Consider the following 22,941-nt stretch of genomic DNA (forward strand, 5'->3'; position numbering starts at 1 on the left):
ATCAAGCAACACAAGTTCTAAAGAGTACCTCAGCTCACTTCACCCTGCGCAAGAGGTCTATAATTGGCAATCTATTATTTTGTTATTAACGCAGTTTGGTGTTTTTCTGCAGAAACTTGGGCGTGGACAATAAAGCACAGTCAAGACGTGTCCATTTGATCACCTCACGTTGTAGGTTTTTGCATTTATTATGCATGCGGTGAAAAAAAAAAGGAAGCAAGACTTACCCGGTCAGTTGTTTCATGCTGGTTCGCTGTTTTCATCACAAATCACAATCATTGGTAAATGACAAACATTTCTTATTACGCATCTAGTTACGAGTACGGCGCACAGCAGTGCCTGCAACTAGAAAACTGCTCAGTGATTGCTTGCATAGGCATAACCCGACCGTTCGCCAAATTAACTGCTTCATTGCACGTTGAAATGTCAAGTCAGTAAACGTTGCTTATGTGATAGCTACCGTACTACCGTTCACAAACCAAAAGCGGCAGCACCTAGCGCAGCGACATCAAATGTCATGGCCGCTCGCATGAATGTTTTTCGATGCGACGACTTTCTGCATAACTGCGACGATTTCTGTTCTCTTGTGAGTGCACGACTTTCCCACCCGCGTTTTCCTAAAGCGTGAGACAGCCACAGCTACGAGATGGGCAAGCGACAGCATCAGAAGGACAAGCTCTACCTCACGACCACGGAATGGTCGACCATCTACGGCGGACGACGTCCCAATGCGACGCGACAGGCCGAAGGCTCCGAATTCAAGCGACTCCCGTTCGACCACTGCGCGCTTTCGCTACAGCCCTTCGAGCACCCGCTATGCACTCCCGGAAGGAATAATCTACGACATCATGAACATCGTCCCGTTCATCAAGAAAGTACGGCATCGACCCTGCCAGCGGCAAGCCGATCGACGCCAAGAAGCTGATACGACTTAACTTCGTCAAGAACGCCGACGGCAAGTACCACTGCCCCGTACTGTACAAGGTCTTCAACGAGAACACCCACATTGTCGCCATCAAGACGACCGGAAACGTCTTTTCTTATGACGCCTGTCGACCACCTGAACCTCAAGGCCAAGAACTTCAAGGACCTGCTGACGGACGAACCGTTTACGAGACAGGACATCATCACGCTTCAGGACCCGAGCGACCTGGAGAAGTTCAACCTCTCCCGTTTCCATCCACCTCAAGCACAACCTCAAGGTGATCGACCCCGAAGAAGAGAGGATGAAGTCGGACCCCAAGTACACCCTGCGAAAGATGAACGCCGAGACACGCACCATCCTGGACACCCTGGACAAGGAGTACAAGCCTCCCGCCGAGAAGACCGAAAAGGTCGTCAAGAAGGCCGACAAGTTCAACGCCGCGCACTACTCGACGGGAGCCGTAGCGGCTTCCGTTCACGTCCACCGTCATGGAAGTCGCGACCGCCCACGAGCCAGGCCGTGCTGGCCGACGACGTCGTGCGTTACTCGATGGTCAAGAAGAAGGGCTACGTCCAGCTCCAGACGACGCACGGAAACCTCAACTTCGAGCTGTACTGCGACGCGGTGCCCAAGACGTGCGAGAACTTCGTGGGACTCTGCAAGAAGGGCTACTACGACAACACCAAGTTCCATCGGTCCATACGCCACTTCATGATACAGGGTGGTGACCCGACGGGAACGGGCAAAGGAGGGGATTCCCTGTGGGGAAAGCCGTTCAAGGACGAGTTTAAGCCTAACCTTGTACATCAGGGCAGAGGCATGCTGAGCATGGCGAACGAAGGACCGAACATGAACAAGTCTCAGTTCTTCATAACGTACCGGTCGTGCCGACACCTGGACTCGAAGCACACCTGTGTTCGGCAAGCTGGTCGGCGGGCTAGATGCCCTGAACACGATCGAGGCTGTTGAGACGGATAATAAGGACCGTCCCATCGAAGACATCGTGATCTTGAAGGCCGTCGTCTTTGTGGATCCGTTCGAGGAGGTCAACGAGGAGTTGAAGAAGAAGAGAGAAGAGGAGGAAACAAAGAAAAAGCGAGGCGACAGCGAGGAAATGGAAAAGAAGCTGAAAGCCAAGAGGGTCCTCAAGGAGTTCCACAAGGGAGTTGGGAAGTACATCGATCCGGCCGAAACAGCCAAGGTGGCTAGTGAGGCTGCGGAGGCTGAAGCACCAGCAAAGAAAGTGAAAGCAGTGACTGGAAAGTTTGGTGACTTTAGTTGCTGGTGATGAAACTCGGAATCACATTTTTATCGTTTTTTTCTTGTTCGTGCTTGTGAAATGCATTGCGATGCTGTACGTGCACTATTTCTGATGTGGGCACGTGATTGGAACACTGGTCATTGACGTGGAATGACTTTATTCACTGGTAGATGCAGCCCAGTTAATTTTCTGGCTCGTCTCTTCGAATGTGGCATTGTTTATGTAAAAATGGTCTTTGCTGCCACAATATACCTGCTGTATGATAAAGCATTTGTTGGGAGGAAAAATACTGTGCTCTTCCAGATACGCGTGAAACATGGGATTTTATTCAAGTTTGTTCAGCACATGCCTAAGCATACCATTGCTGCATTACAGTCATACTTAAATGAGAAATAAGTGAGACAGAACTTTCAAACTACATGTAGATAACAAGCAGTTGTGAAAGCACAAAAGAGCATTTTAAAGCAGGACTGCCTGTGGTACTACTCGAAAACTCCACTGTTGTGGCACTGCTGGAAACTACAAGTTTCCGAAGCTTGTCTGAAGAAATATTGTATCTGCGATGATCCTGATGACCATGTGTATAAACATTGTACATAAAGAATACTACACCTATATTTTGTTTCCTGTCACCTGCATTGCATTTTGCATGCTAGGAAACTAACAAAATTCTACTTTATTATTGTTCCAGCAAATTACAAGGAAAGTGAACCAAAATCACATTGAATGGGAACCATCCCACACATGCATAAAAATATAAAATCATCAACGTGTGCAGAAGTGTGATGTGTTGTAACGGCGGTTGTGCATAGTAATGGAGCGTCTTGACTCCATTTCCTCTTGTGGGCGTTGGGTCCAAAGTGATTTTCTGACTTCACGGGGAAATAGTTTGCTCGACTTGCCTTACTGTGCTATGCATCATAAATGCATCACAGCAGTGTTCGTGAGTGGAAGATACATAGTTCATCACCTGTTGGATTGCACAGAATGCTCACACGTGAATGTGCACATCACGGGTATAAAAATCCGATTGTAGCTGCTTCTGACCCTTTAAATCTCAGTACAAACCACAAGTAATCTTTTGATGCTCGCAGCATTGACAGTGGTTATGGTGTTCACCGCTGAGGACAAGATGATTTTAATTACGTCTGTGGTGACGTCTGCGCCTGGCGAAATCTGTGACGTCAGGAAGGGTAAGTGCAGAAACGCTGATGTGGCATCGCCACCCGCATTTCAGGCGTGAGAAGCTCACGAGCATGCACCGTACTAGGACCCAGGCACACATAACCCTTCAATTATTTCATTATATTTCGTCGTTTCTTCAGCAAAGATGCGCGTCTCACGACGACAGCTCGTTGTTTTCGCTAATGTTAGCAGATTTGCGAAGAGCGTCGAGCAACAAGGCGTCAGCGAAAGTGGAGAGGGAAATGTGTTTGCGAAACAACACAAACAAAACACGAAACCACGTGCTTTCCTCGGCGCTTGTCTGGCTGCCGTTACCGCTGGCAGATTGCAGCAGCATGCGAGTTCTCTGATGACAGTTATGTGTATGGCGATAAGAGGCGGCAATGCCTCGGGTGGACTTCTTGCCAGCGTACGACAATTCTGGCTCCTACACAAGGATCTACCGAGGCGTAAGTGAACGTCTATCCTCTCGAGATAAAACTTTTTCGAGTATCACCGATTGACAGATACGCTGAGGTGATCGGACATTCGATGTGGTACGCGTGTGGGATAGAGCCGGCGCTGTTGCGTCTTAGGCCTTCCTACCTTTTCGAGGTCGTAGGAACTGTGGCATTAGTGGAGCTTGTGCCTAGCCAGAATTTCTTGCACGGAACTTTGAACGGGCTTTCAGATATATATTACATGGAAGCTTGTTATATGCGTGTTTGAGAAAGCTATGTCGCGCGTATGTTCCATACTGTCTGCTTCGCACCGCAAGGTAAACGGAGCGCGTATCAGAATATACTGCAAGCATAAGAAATTCACTTACGATGTAATAAACACACAGTATACAAATCGCTTACACGATGTTTTAGGTGCACTGTTTTACAACGCGCATTCGCTTACGGCTGAGAAAAATAAAAACAGCTGTACAGTTGCAGCAATGGACAGCGGTGTAATACTAAGACAACTTTGCTTTAACGAACGTCACACTCACACGACATTTTTTCTTCGAAGTGTGCACCGCATACATGATGATTAAGCATGCAGTTGTGCATATTTTGTTTACAGTACGTGATAACAAAAATAACGAGGAAGGGCACGCCCTTTCGTAATGGTAACTGTTACGACGATGAATCATCGTAGTAAATCGTGCCGAATGTTTCGTAAACTCAGACGAAACAAGTTTAAGCGAACCTGCAGTCTACTTGCTTAATTGTACAACTTGTTGTGCGAAGCCGTGATTGGTGGAAACAGCCTATGCAAATTTTCATGCATAATTCACTGTTACTTATTAACGCTGCACGAATTTGCCTGCTGAGATGCATCCATAATAACAGAGGCGCTTATTTGTACAGTTAGTCGTGTCAAAGTACGGCTCAACTACGATTTATTCACATTGCTAACCTGTAGATAGCCACATAGGTCCTTGCTTTGTTGCGAGAATTGTAATTTAACAACAACAACAACATTATATACGAGGCCTGAACATAACATTTAGTATGTCTGTAGGGGGCATGGCCCATGACTCAGACCTGTGAGTGCTTACTTGGACTTGTGTCATTTAGTGCTGAACCCTTGAAACCTATGAGACACAAAAACAAAGCGAATATGGAGGATGACACTCTACTTCCAACTGTGTTTTTTTCGCAGCATTGATTGCGGCCTCGTACGTGTGCATATCATATCATAGCTTTCTCCACTGGCTAATGCGCTTTCTCGCAGAAAGATAATCTCCTTATCACAAGAGGGCCAGGGAAGTTACACTTATGCACTTATCCAATGCCTGATCGATAAAGCAACAGTTCAGCTCTCCCATTTATCGTACGTTTTGCTCAGAAGCTTGCTTGCCTCAGAACTGGTGCGCATTGGCATATCATGCTGCAGCAAGCTACCTGTTTTCTTAGCAGACTTTTTACTTTAAAGTTATGTCAACATATTCTTTTTGTTATAATGATGGCCATGTTTTTTTATTATACACTCATTTGAAACTGAAACAGGAATGCACTTTACTACACCCTTCTTTATACTTCGTGTATAGTACCTGCTAAGGTGTCGCACTTATAAGCTTGAGGATGTGGGTTAAGGCTATTCCAAATTGTGTGTGACACTTGTGTTTTGCTCTTTTGGCACTTCGCCTCTCGACTGCAGAGCATCCTCTTCCTTAAGTACACCTGGCACGAGCTGCTGCTGCTTTTCTGCAATGTCGTCAACGTATTCGTTCAACTTGGTATGGGCATCCCGCTGCTCGTCAACTCGGCAAAAGATGTGCTGGTCGTGCCCATCAACGCCACCACGACTCACACCAGTGAGATCACGGTGCAGCCTTACGACCCGTTTGCGTTTGATGTCATCGTCCTCTTCTGTGTGGGTCAGTTGATACCTTTGCCTTGCATGCATGTACCGGACTGTCATTCCTTTTCCTACACCGTTCTTTACCCGCGCTTTGTCATTGGTAAGAGCGACACTCCACTCGAGCACAGGAAAAAGTGATGGGCATGTAGATTGACCACGTTATATAGTGGTTTCCGTAAGGTTGTCAGATCTATTCCATTACGACACTGCGACACTGCGTCCTCATTTCAAGACGCGACTTACATTTCTCGTTTCTGTACGCTGTTGGTAAGGAAGAGACTGTGAACACTAAGCTAATGGCAAATGAGGCATTCTTGTTGCCTAAAGATTTTATATGTTAAGTCTGGGTGAAATAGTTTGCTTCAAACCATCACTTTGGTGAAGGCAGTACCATGTTTAACAAGTCGACGTGGGGCGTTTTGTCATGAATTTCTAAGTATTTTTAAATAAGAATGGCTATTTGGGCTATTTGGTTAAAGTGCATGTTGAAAGGGCTTTGCAGCACAAGCACGGTAGTGCTGAAGGAAAGGCGTAAAAGCGAGAAACGGAAAACAGCACTTGTGTTGTCCCTCTTTCTTTTCCGTTCCTCACTTTTACACCTTTCCTTCAGCACTACCGTGCTTGAGCTGCAAAGCCCTTTCAATATTTTTAAATATTTTTTTGGGAATGCTTGCCATCAGCACATAACTATTGAATGCAATTTCACGGGGTAATTGAATTTGTTTTATGAAGAAATGTGGCATGGCTAACTGTACAGTAAGTAGATAATTAATTATCTTGTAATTGCAAATAATTGCTAAAAACACGCAGTACTGCACGAGCTGGTTTCTGTTTGAAGTGCAAGTACTTTTTCTTGGAAAATCCTAGGCATATCGGAGTGTAAAAATTTTTTGTTTCTGACTGAAATATTATTTTTGGCTGAGTTACTGATGTCATAATCTCTCACAAAATTTTTCAGGATGTTCAAGTTCTGTAGCAAAAGAAAACCAGTGACACAAACATGTATCTGTGTGGTAAAATTGAACTATCTTAAACACGCAGAAGTGTTTGACGTCATGAAAATGAGTGAACCTAATTGTATGGAACATCTCTGCAAATTCTTCTTGTGTGGGATGGTAATGGCTGTGGGCAGGGCTTATAATATTATGATAGTAACTACGTAGACACTTCAGGTGCAGTTTTGCCGTTACCGTCATGTCCCACACAAGGTTCAAATCGATAGCATCGCCCCATGCGTCATACGTTCTGTGTGAGAGCGAAGGTGTGCAAGTGTCACCAAAGATTGCAGCTCTAGCACAGATGAAATGTGCCGGCCATCTTCGTTGCGTGAAAGGTGCATGAAGGGGTGCCGAAGGTTAGGGCTGCGTGACTCTTGCAAAAAATGCGTGATTTGACTGAACGGGCGGGGTCGCCCACATTCGTGCGCACCGCATCTTTGCAGGGATCAGCAGACGGCCCATACCTTTGTACATGTTGTGTTGTCACTGCAAAATTTGCGTTGAAGCGTTAGACAGCACGAGGGTCACTTTGCTTGCTGCAGCAGTCACATTTCCTTAAGCCAGAGTTTTTGTTTGAATTACGCCAGGTCACATGCTAAACGAGTTAGCTGCTAGCCTTACTACATAGAATGCGTTGCTGCGCGAGTTGACGCATTGTCTGAAAATAAAAGCAGAGCACAAAAAAGACGGGACGCAAGAGACAAGAAGAGCGCCCGTCCTGTCTTCTTGTCTCTTGTGTCCCGTCTTTTTTGCGCTCTGCTTTTATTTTTAGCCTTACTTCGTATAACATTCCAGTTTGTTGCCCACCACGGTGGGCTAGTGGTTATGGCGCTCGACTGCTCTCCTGAAGGTCGCGAGATCAAATCCTGGCAGCGGCGGCCGCATTTCGATGGAGGCAAAATGCTTGAGGCCCCTATTCTTAGATTTAGGTGCACGTTAAAGAAAATCAGATGGTCAGAATTTCCGGAACCCTCCACTATGGCATCCCTCATAATCATGTCATGATTTTGGGACGTAAAACCCCAACAGTTATTATTATATTACATTCCAGTTTGTTCATTAAAGTTCTTTCAATCACATTAAAGTTATTTCAATCACATTAAAGTTATTTCAATCCATCAATTCCAGTTTGTTGCTATTGAATTTGTTGCTTTGCCCTTGTTGCAAAACTTTGACTTTTCATTCTTAGGTTGAAACGGACTATAGTCCAGTACTCTCCATGCGTAGTACTACACATAATAACCCATGTAGCTGTTGTTGCTAATGTCTCGTTTCACATTGCAGACAAAATAAGACTTTCACTAAATGCTTTTTCTCTGGTGCCTGCCAGTGTAGAAGTCAGAATCTTCACTTGTGACTGGTAGACAGGGCAGTCACAAAATAGATGCTGGGAAATGGCTCAGACACTTGGCAGCATTCACAGTCTGGGCTGGCTGCATGGCTGATAAGATGCACTTTGCGTTGAGCGAAGGCGATGCCTAAGGGAATCCGGTGAAGCATACCACCATGGCTTTGGTTGAAAACTGTGGCCAATGAGAACGGCATAGAATCAAATGGAAAACATCGCTACAAAATTGTGGGCCCGCATTGCGTAGGTGAGGTGGATCACGCGGTTTAGACGGGGCACTTTTGGCTGCAGAGAGAAAATTCGTCACTTCGCCAGGCAGTTGGGCTTAATTAATTGTAGAACAAAGTTTCCTTGTGTACTTATTTCTTTTTTTGCCAAAATAAAAGGTTGAACACACCAGCTAATGGTGCGTAAATGCTGTGAACTTGCACTTAGTAGATAATTATAGTTAGTCTTCACAATTACACATGTATTTTGCAATTGTGTTGTCTACCCTTGTCCCATCTTTTCGTGCTGTCCCCAAGTCGGGCATGTAGGCAAGGGGGGGGGCCAGGGATTCCCCCCTTCCCCCCCCGAAATTCGTCCAGCCTTCTATATTCCCGGGCAACTTTTTTTTTTCTTTGTGCCACGGAAAGGCTTTCTTTCGAACAATTAGGCCTTGCCCCCCCCCCCGCAAAAAGATCCTGGCTACGTGCCTGCCCCAAGTATTCTCATGACTTGTGAGTATTGCGATGGCCAAGTGGGTCTGACTATAGCTTTCTGCAGCCAAGCACAAGGTTGTAGGTTTGATTCCCAGCTCCAGTGGCCTTATTTCGATGAGGGTGTAACTTTATGCCACTCCTCTAGGTAGAACCATGATCCATTTAGAAAATTTATATAGTCTGTTACAGCCTAAGCAGAAATGTGTGTTCCATCCACAGCCGTCACAGGCCCACCCAGAGAAAATTTGCATAGATGTCTTATCCAATTGCATTTTCTCATTTTCATGAGGTTTAGCTAGGTAATTTTTTCATCCAGGCACATGTTCATGTCCCTGGCGGTCTGTAGAAAAACTCGAACTTCCTGGCAAATTTCAGCAAAGATTCCAAAATCACTTTCGGGGAAACGTAACACCTGGAGTAGGACGACGAACTTTTAATTAATAATGTGCGTAGTAATTACATAAGCAACGAACAAGTACTTATGGTCACAATGAAAACCACACAGCATGACTCTCTTGCACTGATGAATGGCAGGCAGGCTGCAATTCTGGGGGCAAGCTTGTATTCATTCTTAAATTGTAACCGACTATAGCTGGTAAAAAATTGCTACCTCTGATAACACACAATGTGCATTGCACTGTGCCCATAATTTGACCTGATTTCTTTTCTTGATGCAACCCTTAGCGGGGTTAGTGGGGTAGTAATCATGCACCTGCATCGTCTTCGTCTTGGACATTTGTGGAAATATGCGCAGCATTGCTTTGAGAATGGTACATCGGTGCACAATGACGGGGATGAAAGGCCATTTTAAATGTAAACATGTTTTACATAGGTCTGTAGGGCTGGGTGAAGGAATTCTTCCGCGACCAGTGAAGTTAACCTCCGGGAAAAGCACCAAACAAAACCAAAAACTGTGGCTGGTGCCAGTTCAGCATTCAGAAAGAAAGGAAGATGCACTGGGTGCGATGAAAAGTTGATAAGCGAGGGATGTCACTAGTGTCAACGTTCTGATTGGGGTGTTGTCTTTGTCCGGGCAGCAGCTTCGTTTCTTAGCAGCATTTTGACATGCACCTCCAATACCTTCAATTGAGAGAAGGAGGATGAAGAGGATAAACGTGTGTGAAGAGCGAGCGGGCTAACTAAAGTCTGACTAAAAAAAAAAAAAAAAGAAAATCAGAAAGAGTGAAAGCGTGAGGACACGAAATTAAAAGGAAGGAGAGACAAAAATTACACCATCTCCCGCTAAAGGGGACCATGAGTAGATGCGAAGCTGGAGCACTTGCACGATCGCGTTCCGTTGGCGTTCGTTGGGCATGCTACCGAGCTCGCGTCGTCGAACGCGAAGAGCGACGCTACGCGCGTCGTATCTTCCATCTAGCCTGGCCGTTAATTCTCACAGGGCGAGCGGGAACGCGGTCGACAGGCGGGCGAAAGGGGGCAGTGTAGGAGAGGAGAGAGAAGGGGAGGGGACGCATCTGGAAATAGTAGCTCGTTATGCTGTAAATTAGTTAAAAGCTGCAGCTGTCGCTTGGGTTTGTTGCATTGTGTTTCTTTTGCTTCTTGTTTGACAGTATTTGGAGCGTGGTTTGGCCTCTCTGGAGTCCTGTTGGAGCACGAGTATGAGATAGCATTACACATTGCCTGCATGGCGTTGGCTTCTCTGTATGGCGTCACGGAGTACTTTGTCTGCGGGGACTATCACAACACTCTGCTCGTTATGGTAAGAGATCTTTCCTTTGCATCAGTTATTTGGATAAGACCATAGGCATGCGCAGGGTTCCCCTTCAGGGGGAGGTGAGGGTTCCTTGCAGCCCTCCCCCTCCCCTCCCAATTATGTCAATGTATGGCGCTGACGTTGCACCCCCATCCCTATTATGTCAGTGTCTGGGGCTGACTTTGCACCCCCCTCCCTCCTAGGCCCCCCCGTGCGCACGCCTATGGATAAGACCATATTAATGACCAAGTAGATTGCCTTCTGTTGATAGCCATGGATTCGCCCAACATGATAAATGTTGTCCAGGGGCTAGTTAATCAACCAATTTTTTTAAAGGAAACATTCCCAAATTGCCTTTTTTCCCCTGTACCTCTTTAGATTCAGCATGTTAAATAAACAAACTAAAAATTAATGCATTCAAAAGAATACTTTTTCTAGAAAGTAAAGAAAAATTAAATATAGCCAAAATTTGGCTCCACTGCACGGCGTGCCATCAGTTTAGCTTGAGTTACTGTAGTGGAAAACGATATCATGGTATTGTTGTGCCCTCTGCACATGAAAAAGAGAACTAGACGCACAGACTTGCTCTGATCATTGGTAAAAGAAATTGGGAGATCTTGCCGTGGACGAACTTAGATAGTTTACAATAGCGGCCATGCAAAATGTGTGGCCTTGTTACGGTCATGTATGGGACGAAAAGGGTTAAATTTGTCCATTCTTAATCTAGTTTCACACATTTCTCTTGTATCTTTAATATCCATGAAAAGTGTGCAGCTTCAGCATAAATTTAAGATCCTGAAATTTTTATTTGAAATTTTTTATAGTTATTTACTGTACTGTGTAACTGGAGGAAGGAATGCGGCTAATTCATCATATTGCATTACAATTTACCTTACACACTTTTTAGATAAAGATCGCTCACATCTGTTCATAATGTCTCGCATGTACAGCACTTACTGGTTGCCAAGAAATGAACGTTACTAAGGCTAACACACCGTGGCAGTTTTGCCGGCGCATTCGTTTCAACCCAACGTGACCACCGAGACCTCAAAAGGAATGCACTAGCCTCTTCGCACAGGCCTCTTTTCAAACCAACATGACTTTGAATGCATTTTCAGAGTGTTACAGATCGTCTGTATTGCAGAGACGCTTACATTATTATTAATATAATTTGCAGTATCGAGCGTTAGCGTCCATGACACTGACGAGCACATCGGCGATCCTTGCTATCAAGGCCGTATTTCATCCGACGTGGACAGAATTCGTGCTCGTTGGAGTCTCCGAAGGAATGATAGGTGAGGTCTTCTGTTTCTCATTTTCTTTTTTCACAAGAGGTAATAGCGCAGCATACTGTTTACTCGGCTTGCAGGAGGACAAAGTCTTTCAAAAAGAGTGCAGGTAAAAAACATGTTGCACAAGTCATAAAGGTGCATAGACGGTGCAAAAACAATTGAGCCCAAACTAGCAGTTGGAACAGAACAGTACAGCCAAGTCCAAACAGTACAGTAGCCTTAAGTGCAGTCAGAAAATGGTGAAGCAGTGAATGCGATAGCAAGAAATTTGAATGTCACAGGAAGCACGGCAAGCAGCTAGAAACTTGCTGCGTGCTGCTGAAGCACAAATGACACAGGAAAAGAAAACACACAAGGCGAGTGCAAACTAACAACTGTCACAGCCCGAGCAGTACAGTACATTCGAGTGAAGTCAGAACAGAGCGGTACAGCTGAGCCTGAACAGTACAGTATTGCCAAGTGTAGTTAAAACAGAACAGTACAGTTGAGCCCGAAAGTGGTGGACTCGGACCGATGCATCATGAGAAATCTGTTGCAGTAACATATATCTTGCGTTCCCATGCATATTGCTAATCTGCATTTCGTCATTTACAGTAACCAATACTTCACCATTTTCTGCACCCGTAGTCATTGCCTCCTTTGGGCAACGTGAAAGCAATGTTGGGAAATCGATAAACCCTTTGTATGTGTGTAATTAGCATTGTGTTGAGTAATGTAGATAATTGCATTTGTTTGCTTGTATTCATTAGACTTTTCTCCTTTTCTCGGGCCTCTGTATAGTTTCACTCGGCTTAACGAGGTAGAATTAAAGGGGCCCTGCAACACTTTTTCAGTATGGTCAGAAAACGTCGCCGATCAGTAGTCGAGGCTCCCGAGAACACGCGAGCCAAACATTATAGCGCAGCATACGGCCTGGGATTTACAATAAGTTTGCAAAGTTAGCTAAAAAGCGCTTGCTCTTTCTCTCGACAAAAAAATGATGCTTACAGCGTCACAGGCAGGTTCCACGCCATTGGCTGATTTGAACATAGCGCGCTCGGTAGTTACAGCGGCTGCCGCGAAAGGCCGCCACTCGCCCGCCCGCGCTCACTCGCATTGAAAGTACGCCACGCGTTCGAAGAAAGAAAAAAAAAACAGAAAATGTGCTCAAGGTCAGGAGGCCCACGTGATGTACCTTCTTCCACCGTGCCATCCCCCCTGCTTAGTTTCCAATGCTTTCGTCGGGACGAGAGAAGACAGAAAGTAATTACAGCGTGCGACAAATCTCTGTAACTCCGCTCGTACTGAACGGACTCTAAAATGTTTTGCGGCGTTCGATTCGGGAGGCAATAAGTTCCTTTTGTGAAGCCATTCATGGCTACTTGGAAAAGTGTTGCAGGGCCCCTTTAATGTAGTGCCACATTTTATTGTAGCAATGACACAAGAAGTGGCAAAGTGGGCTGGCACATTGACGAAGGTGGTCATTTTAGCACGAATCTCAACAAAGCAAGCAGGCACATCAGGGAGTAAGATAAAGCGAAACATATACATTGTGGCTGGCGTGGCACTCTTGCGTTCGCTGTTGTTAATGCCTGAAAAATTGCGGTTGCCACTTTGCACACGGTCGAGAGAATTTCTTGCATCTTGCGCATATTTCTAACCAAGTGTAGAGCTATTCCACTTTTCAGCAGGACTAATTATGCTTGCATGCACTCGTGTGGTTTGAATTTGGGCTTCTTTGACAAAGAGGTTGGCAAAGTTTCTTTCCCGAATAAAAATACGTGCTCTTTGAAATGAACTTCTGTCGATGACAGAGTCATTCAAGAATCCAGCCTCACAAACAGGAATAATAGGAGTTGGTCAAATAATGCGAGCCCCGATAGAAGTTGACCAATACGTAATCGAGGCAAATGAGTTTAGCCACTTGACTCACTTGAATCGCTTAGCCACTTGAATCGAGCATGTTCGAAAAATGGGGCGTCTGCAAAATCATATCTGACGACTGCATTTAACAGTTTCTCTAACTTCGGTTACCCTATACTGGGCCAAGTGGTTCGTACTATCGAGCGCATACTTGTTTACTTGATTGAGTTCATGTACGATAGTGATGTAATAGATATTAGAAGCATTATGTGTAAGGCATTTCATGTGTGTCATGCTTCCTTCTGCATACACCTTTTTTTTTGTCCTCACCTTTTTGACGTGCCATTTAATGTGCGCTTTCATACACAATCGCACATTGCATTCATTCTTGTGGCATTGAGTCGACTTCTCAGTTTGTGATCATTAGTGAACAATGGTGCGCATACCATGACCACTACAAGATTATCTTTCCAGCCTGTGTGATGCATACAATAAACACTGCACAAGACTGCACATTTGTTTCAAGTGACCTTGCATCCGATGAAAATTAACACGTCTGTAAGTATCAAATTTAGTTGTATGATGTTGAGTTAACTCCAAAGTGTGCGTTGGATCGGCATAAATTTTTTGTTTGCTATTCCTCCAACCTCTGCATGTACTACTTCTGTAGCTGAAGCAAAGCCTAACACTATGTACCGATTTGCATCAGAGGTTGATCACTATTATTGCAACCCGAGGCATTGCTAAAGCATATCCTTTACATAAAATGTTTTTTTTTTTTACTTTTTCTCTCTCCAGCGATGTACAAAACATTCTGCAAGTTTCTCGCCATGCTGAAGCTGGAGTTTGTGTCGTATGTAAGTTGCTGCACACATACCTTCCAACTCTTACGATTTTCTTATAAAATGTGTGATCTTTTTAGCTTGTTTATGACTGCTGTAATGATGCCAGTACTAATTAAACTATTTTCACTTTCTGCCCAGTTAACAACAAAACTGGCAGCCAAAAGATACACATGCTACACACAGTCAAGGATACACATGCTTCCCGTCGAATTTGCAGTGTGTGATTTTTTTTTCCAAACACGCTCGATTATTCCAGTGTTGCCTCTGCAACATGCTATAATGGCAGTCAAAGTTTCATAAATATTTCCGTCTGAGATATAAATAATTTTAAGTAGCAGTGTAGAATAGAGTGCCTACACACAGCATTCCTACAGAAGAAATCGTTCATTTTTAAAATTAACGGTTGATATCTTGAGTGATAAGGCAATTTCTAGTGGCCCGTTTTGATGATAACATATTCCAAAAACATCTGTGTACTTGAATTTAAGTGCACATTAACGAACCCCAGCTGGTGTACTTGATAATCACGTTACAGTTTTGGCACGTAAAGTCTTATAATTGTTTAATGTTGTTGTGCTACGGATAACAAGGCCACACGCTTGATTTTCGTTTGATGCAGGCCATATTTGGGATCCTGGTGCTGAATGCTGGCATTCATAGTACCCTGTGGCAGTTCACAACTCTGGCGATCATTCTTGCATACGGTCTTGCCTTGTGGTTTATTGGGTCTCTGGGCGTAAGTGCTTTTTTTGAAGCTTTGCAGACTCTAATATCCATGCTGATTTCTTACTGTTATTACATTTGTTATTACATTTGTTGTCTTTGTCATTGCTGCCGTGGTCGTTATTGCTGAATGAAGTAATTGAGCCTGATTAATCCGGTATTCAGATGTGCGGATGTACCATCCTAACGTGATGCAATCGAGGTTACAGTAAAAAAAAAAAAATCTAAGAACAGATGCTGTTTTAGGGGTTTGTTTTGGAGGTACCGGTATTTATCGCCGCCTTTTCACGAATTTGTCAATCTGGTGCTGCTTGATTATTGATTAGACACAGCCTAATGAAACGAGCAGACAGTGAAGCTGAGGAAGGTATAGAGAACATTATTTGTAGTCGTTTAACTGTAGTAATATAATTATGACATAAATGGGAAAAAAAATTTAAAGTGGATGAAAAATCAACTTGCCACAGATAGGGCAAGGTTGGAGGTTGGTTCCCTACCCGCAGCATGCCGATTTTTGATCGACTTTAATTTTTTTTTTTTCCATTTATGTCATGATTATATACTAAAGTTAAAAGACTACAAATAATGTTCCCTATACCTTTCATAGCGTCACTGTCTGCTCGTTTCGTTAGGTTGTGTCTAACTAAGAAACGAGCCCTTGATTAATAATCCCCCCTATTTTGTGGATTCTTGATTAGGTCTTTGTTCAGGAACTTCATTGTCAATAAATAGTTTGTTCATACAATGACCATAGAAAATGAGAGACCTTGGTCTGCCTTGTTACAATAGCTGCATGTGCCTTTTCGTTTGTTTATTGTCAGTACCTCAGGGACACTGTACAGAAGGTTTTTGCATGAAGGGTGGACGAAAGAAAAAGAAAAGCAAGCCTAGATCACATGAGTTTCTTCCACAGAGTGTTTATCTAGCATTTTCTTTCAGACTTGAAAACATCGCTTGACATGGTGCACGTCCTTTTCACAACCTGCCGCAACCTTAATGAAAACCAGCAGATAATGAAAGCATGGAAGATATAGGGGATGTTAATTACACTGTTTTAAGTGTATTGTAGTAGTTGTCATATAGACGTGAAGAAAGTAAAGTGGACGAAAAGATCACTACGAGAGGTTATTGGTCAGCTGTCCGCTCATTAAAGGTTCGCGCGCTACGTGACGCCATCTTACAAAGAGAAAGAGTGTTCCACACTCATCATCATGGCTACGAGCAGTGCGGACTAACGCTCGCAGGTTTGCATGCACATAAATACCCGATAAGTGGATGAGGGGACAACCGCCGCTGTAGCTCTGTTGGTAACAGCATCATGCGCATAATTCGAAGGTTTCAGGTTCAGTCCCTGCCGGCGGCAAGTTGTCTTTTTGTCCACTTCTTCACATCTGTATCACAATTACTACAGTGCACTTAAAACAGTATAATTAAAGTCACTTAAAACAGTACAATTAATGTCCCCTATGCCTTCCTTGGCTTTGTTATCTGCTGGTTTTCATTAAGGTTGTGTTAAACAAAGATACAAGCCCTCAAAATTCTTTTCCTTCATCACAACCTGCTGCCATATCTCAGTGGTTGTAGGGGGTTGCAGTACGCTTGATATTCAGTGCTAATTAAAAAAACACCAGGTGTTAAATCTATTCCAATGCACCTCGCTATTGCACTTCTCATACACTAGACGCCCGTTAAACGTAACCTGAAGGGACTAGGAATAACATGTTCCGTTCTACAGGAGTTTTGTTTACTGAGAGATGAACACAGGTGCAGAATTCCAGTATGAATACGATCATGTCAGAGGCAGTTGTTCCATTTTATCAGCAATTCCGTTTAAGAGTTTTCCGTTTGCTGGGAGTCTACGTTAGCTCATCTGTCGCTTTGGGACATCGAGCCTCGTAATTCAATTCAGCGCCTTTTTGTCTTCTGTACAACAGGTGAGGAAAGAACGTCCAATGCTGGTCTACACATACGTAGCACTCAGCATGATAGCCCCACTCTTTCTTGTATTAGAGGTAAGTGATAGCATTTCAGGCTTAACAGGAAGTAAAGCTCATCTTGAATGAATTTTTGGGGCATTGTGAGGTAGCTAGAATAAGTGAGAGGCCAATCATGCGAAATGCACATGCATAAGCTTGCTATTGGCACAGGAATTGTTAATTGCTGATTCCACTAACGAGTTTGTTCAAGTAATGTTTGGTCAAGTTCATTCCCCTGTTACATAGACAGAACTGCGGCATCATATTCTATGCTGGCATGTTTTCCTGGTCATGACGTCACTAAACGCTTCCCTGATGATGCGACAAGGTGTTCACATGCTGTACTTTCGCTGAAACCGTGTTTTAATTCTGCGGTCTGCTTATTTACTAATTTCTTTATTTATTTACTTATTTATATACTTATTTATAAATACCCTACAGGCCTCACAGAGGCATTGTGTAAGGGGATTCAGGTCATATACAAAAGTAACAACTATGTTAACATCAAGAACAACAGCTAGTACAGCAAAATATGTGCAAGTACAAACCTAGTGATATGCACGTTAGATTATAAAACATTATGAATCAGTAAGTTTGAAACACACGCACACAAAAGAAAAAGAAATGCAACAGTGTGTTAGACAGATCGAAATGCAAGCGCAGTGCACAAATTGTGCAGTTTACCGGTACTAGCTGGGATGATGGTGCAGATAATAAACAAAAGTTAAAGCAGCAGCATCACTTTGCTGATGAAATAAAAGAGAGAAAAGGGAAAAGAGGGATGTATGAATCATGGGATAAAATGGACCAGCTAAGCATCATCACTGAAATGGCTTGAGAAGATGCTCGCGAAATTTATCGTGACTACACTGTAGGCCGATGCTGTTCAGGAGATCGTTCCACAGGCGTATGGCGAGCGGGAGTGACGAGAAGTTAAAAGCATTAGTGGTGCCGTAGACGCGGGTGTAGCTCAAGTCATTATGTAATCTGCACGATAAGTGAGAGGGACGTTGAAATTGTGCTAGCGGTGACCGAGTGTCATGGCGATGTTTGTGAAAGAGATAACACTTAAAAGGCTTGAGAACATAGTCGAAATTTTTTACTCTACTGGTGTCTAACGGATTTTGGTTGGCTTCTTACCTGCTGTGAGTGATCATGTGATAGTCCGTTTCAAGTGTACAGTAATGCAAATATTAAATGTTAAGTTTCTCACCATGTCTTTCTAACATTCAGTACTTCATTCATGCTTGATATGCATACCGTGCTCTCAGTGTGCATCTGATATTAGTAATCACGTACGTGTTTTGGAAACGCACTGAATTGAGACAGATGTTTTCAGCAGAAAGAATTGTCAGTGCATGACTTTTTTATGATTTTGAAGTCCCAGACTTTCATTTAACATAAAAAAAGTATAAAGATTAGAAAATATTATACGTGTGCTCTTTTGATGTTGCAAATACATACGGCTCTGCATTAAGTGGTAAAACAGTTACTATCTGTGTATTTTTGTGCATTCATTTGTCTGCTTTGTTCTTCGCATAATGTTTTTTTACGCCAGTATTCTTCGCTGAGGTGCAAGTTGTTGCCAATGGTATGCTGCATCGTGTGCAGGCTTTCTCATCATCCCTCTGTTTCAGATCAGTGCCAGGTTTCCGAACAAAACCATTGAGATCTCCGACGCACCTATTGTGCATGTTGTTGCAGGTGTGTTTCAGCACGTGTGTGTATTCACTTCGCATGCGATTTCTTTTGCATGTATATTCAGGGAAGTTGTAGATGTGTTTTTCAATTCATATGCTGCTTAGAGAGTAACGCTGTTGGACCATGTGTACGCTCGGACTAGCTGCCGGCAACAGATGATATGCAAATATGGCCAGGAGGCAGTTGGTTTTCAATTTCTAGCTTATGGAACGTTCTTGATTTCTCCTCTTAGTATGGGTTGCTTTACAGGAATACTGACACAAAAATTTAACATCTTTTTTTTTTCTGTTGCAATGAGTAGCTAACAACCCACTTACATGGCTGGAAACCTCGTTTTCTCGAGCGCACGACGGTTAATTATTTGGAGACTGTTTTTTAGTGCCCAGTCACAATATCGGTTTCAAAGAGCACCGAGTGAGGCGGGACCCAGAGTGGTTTGCACGTAAACATAGCTGGCTGCGTGAGCACACAAAACAATGTTTACATGAGTGCCACGTTGACAACTCTTTTCAACGAAGGCTTCCTGGGTGCTGCTTTAATCCCCTCTGGGCGGTTGTAAATATGCATGACCCCCTAAAAACGCACTGCCGAGGCAAGGACGTCAGCCTTTATACTCCCGTGCAAGTCCATAAAGGAGGTCGCCCTCTTTTCGTTGAAAAGGTCCGCTAGGACAGAGCGCTCACAACGATCATGGCAGCAACACCAACTCATGATGCAGGTGGCTGTCAGTTGTTTACATTAAAACCAAGTTGGTGTCGATGTCGTGAGGTGGTGCGTTTCACGTGCAGCTGCGCGACACTCAGTTTAAAATTGATTTTAAATATGTCCTAGGCTATATTAACCATTGATATTTGTAGATGATGCATGTACCCACACAAGTTATCCCACAAGTTACCTCGCATCCAAAATTTTGTGTCAGTACTCCTTTACATGACCTGTATGTAAAACGTTCGATTCAGCTGCTAGTTGGACCAAGCCAGAAGCTCTTCTCGTAATGGAGTAGAACCCAATCATTAGATTTCTTACTGGACCACGGAAAAGTAACACCTTACACCGGAAAACATAACATCCAATAAAAGTTTTTTTCATAGAGGAAACTTTTATTTAGTGCACAAAACTTTGAGGAAAGATGTTAGCACGACATAGCACGCACTATAACAACCATTTGGTTGCATTGGTTTGGTGACAGTAATTTAAGTTTCTGGCAAAGATGAGGGCAGATACAGATGAACAACATGGTTTTCACAGATTAAAGGGCCCCTGACAGCCGATTTCTTGTTTGTGACATTTATGTTGTAATAAGTAGGTCTATGTCTTGTAACCACGGAATGACACCGTAAATGCTCCAATGTGATGTCTAATTAATCCTGGCAGCGTTAATTATGGTCATTTTTAGTGTAGGTTCAAAACGCGCGCCGAAAGAGGATAAGAAACTAGCGCCGCGCCGCGGCGGTCGCGCCTCGGGGGCACGCGTGATGACATGCGCTCAGTATTGGGTGACGTCAGCCACGCGCTTGTTGAACTGCCCAGTTGGAGAACACACACACGGAGAGCTCACGCTGCCTGCCGACAGCGTACCGAAGAAGGAGAAGGGGGGAGAGCAAACATGCTTCGCAATATACCACAGTGCATGCACCCGCGGCAATATTTCTGTCTGTGACGTCGCAAACAAGTTGCTTTACCTCTGCAACGTCACAAGGGGCCTACGTCTACGTCATACTAGTGGTTATGGTTGATAGGAGTTCAAAATTCAGATGAGCACTCAGGCTTACTTTAACAACCAAGATAAAAATATCTTAAAGGCAACGCCTCCGTCACTCATAATCGGTCAGAAGTGCCCCCGCATGCAGGGACTATCAAACAACACAAGCATCTCGAGTTTCAAATTCGGTGTCAGGGGTCCTTTAAGTAACCGCAAACGCGTGTGTGCTAATAAAAAAGCCATCGAATGTCAAGGCATTATTTAATACGGCCATAGTAGTAACTCATGCAAAGTTTCTGATTTCCCTCTGTTGCCTGCACTGGATGTACAATAATAACAATATAAGAGCCAGGAAAATGAAAGAAACGGGAACGCTAATAAAGGCATTACTTTAGTTGTTGCGTGTTCATTTAACGGCGCAGTTTTGCTTCTTTTAGGTGGCTTCTGCATTCTCATGAGAGTCTATCTCCATATTGAATTGCTACACGTCTTCAAGAACTTCAATTATGGACTTGTTAACCAAGGTAAGTGATATCATTATTAATACTGTTATAGTCACTTTTTTTTCATCAGTAATTGGTTCTCTCCATCTATTCACAACTGAACACTCACTCTGGGGCATCAAGAAACCTCTCAAACCTCCCAAAGTGCTATGATGGGTGTATCTATAAAAATAATGATGGTGGGCAGTGTGGGTTTAGGGCCAGTATTTTGTTGCGATGCCCTTTTTGATGCTAATGCTTTTTAGTGCTTGGCCAGTTAGAGCGATGGTCCACCCATGCTGTCAGTGAGATCAAATGTCCACTGCGGTGTTTGATTAGACTAGCATAGAAAAAAGCGTAACACATTGCTATAGAATAGTGGCCTAGGTCGGTGTGTGTTTTTAAAAGGCATGTGTGCTGTCCAGAAATTTCAGCCACTGTTGGATTAAAATGCGATTGTTGTTAACTGTTGTCAAATAATGCAAGTCTACCGCACACTGCACAAGTGTACGGTGCTAGGGCTAGTCAGTTTGAGTCACACAGTATGCAAAGAGCAGGGGCAATCTGAACAGGCTGTATTTAGTTTGCTTCGTTATAGCTTAATAGTGGTACACTTTTGACTTTGCAATAATCACCTGACAGGCCAGAAAATGGCTTCATGACACTCATCCCATTTTCTAAACTTATTCTTTTTTCTTTCAAAGAATTCTTAGGTCTTCTAACGCCAGAGGCCACTGGCTTGTTGTCCGGGAGAAGACACTGAATTTATCGCCGTCCCAGATCGATCGCTGTCATGTAAAGAATGCCTCAGCTTGCACACTTCGCCGAGGCAATCGTGGGAGGATTACCGACATTTGAATGCTATGGCATTCAAATAGGCGTGGAGAGAATTTAACAACTACTAACCCTCGGTGCGTGCTGCATGGACTGAGCTAATGCAGCTTGTCTTGTTTATGTTACACATAACCAGCGGGCCTTCCTATGGAGCTATACTTATTTCTTGTTGTGCTGCGCAAATAATTGTCGTTCTGTTTGTGATTGCCACGTTAAAGTGAGTACTGACACAACAGGGTTCACATTTTATTTTTTTAGTGTTAAAGAAATGTCCGGGACCTCTAGACCTCTAGTAATACCTTAAAGCCTAAGAGCGCCGTGAATAACTTGATATCACAAATTTTCTACAGCTAGTTTCGATCTCAGTTTCCTCGGGTATATGCCACTGGATTGTGGTGTCATGACCCAAGAGGTGGTCACTTGGTAGCTAGACATTATGACGTTTTTGACACCCACTCCGGATTATGTCCGGGTCGTCTATCGAGTGACCATCAACATGTCGCATCACGTTGTTCCGATGTGGTCGCCTTCTGTGTCACCACGTCACAATACAGTAAAACCTTTGGAAGAGAAACAGGGACTGCCTGTAGAAAAGCTATTATACTGAAAAATTCAGGGTGCTCTTAGGACTGGGCACTATTTTTTGTATGGTCTTGAGGTCCCGGGCCTTTGATTTAACACTGCAAATGAACTGTCGAAAAAAAAACAGATCGGTACCACTTTAAAGACTAACCCATGAAATCAATAACGGCACTGGGATGTGTTTACTAACTTTATGAGGATGGTGATCTGTTGGGGGATTTCTTAATGGCACTGACCATCATTCCACAGAGTAAATTATTCAGTTGTGTGCTCTTGTTTGACTCTGGTTTTAACATGTCATTTTTGTACTCTTTTATACATTTATACATTTGCTTAACCCCCTTTGATAGCACCATGCATGTATGCATTGCATGAGAACTATTTAACTAGAGCAACCTTTGCTAAATCTTGATGTGTAAGTGATTTGGAAGAATGTCTTAAAGGGACCAACAACTGGCCAGAACATGTGATTAGATCCTGGTAGAAATGAAAAGAC

General features: G+C 43.7%; 1 protein-coding gene and 1 pseudogene across 1 annotated transcript; both read left to right on the forward strand.

The window, feature by feature from the left end:
• The first annotated feature begins 508 nt into the window (after positions 1-508).
• LOC119371716 (RING-type E3 ubiquitin-protein ligase PPIL2-like) lies at positions 509-2,233 on the forward strand (annotated as a pseudogene).
• Positions 2,234-3,634: 1,401 nt separating this feature from the next.
• LOC119371719 (uncharacterized) lies at positions 3,635-21,832 on the forward strand. The gene is made up of 10 exons (XM_037642172.2): positions 3,635-3,820; positions 5,502-5,721; positions 10,324-10,472; positions 11,644-11,761; positions 14,399-14,457; positions 15,065-15,181; positions 17,103-17,180; positions 18,782-18,848; positions 20,985-21,071; positions 21,734-21,832. The coding sequence occupies exons 1-10, from the start codon at positions 3,755-3,757 to the stop codon at positions 21,790-21,792; spliced, it is 1,020 nt and encodes a 339-aa protein (XP_037498100.1). The 5' UTR covers positions 3,635-3,754; the 3' UTR covers positions 21,793-21,832.
• Positions 21,833-22,941: the final 1,109 nt, after the last annotated feature.

The sequence above is a fragment of the Rhipicephalus sanguineus genome, chromosome 10 (assembly GCF_013339695.2).
Source record: "Rhipicephalus sanguineus isolate Rsan-2018 chromosome 10, BIME_Rsan_1.4, whole genome shotgun sequence".
Lineage (NCBI taxonomy): Eukaryota > Metazoa > Arthropoda > Arachnida > Ixodida > Ixodidae > Rhipicephalus > Rhipicephalus sanguineus.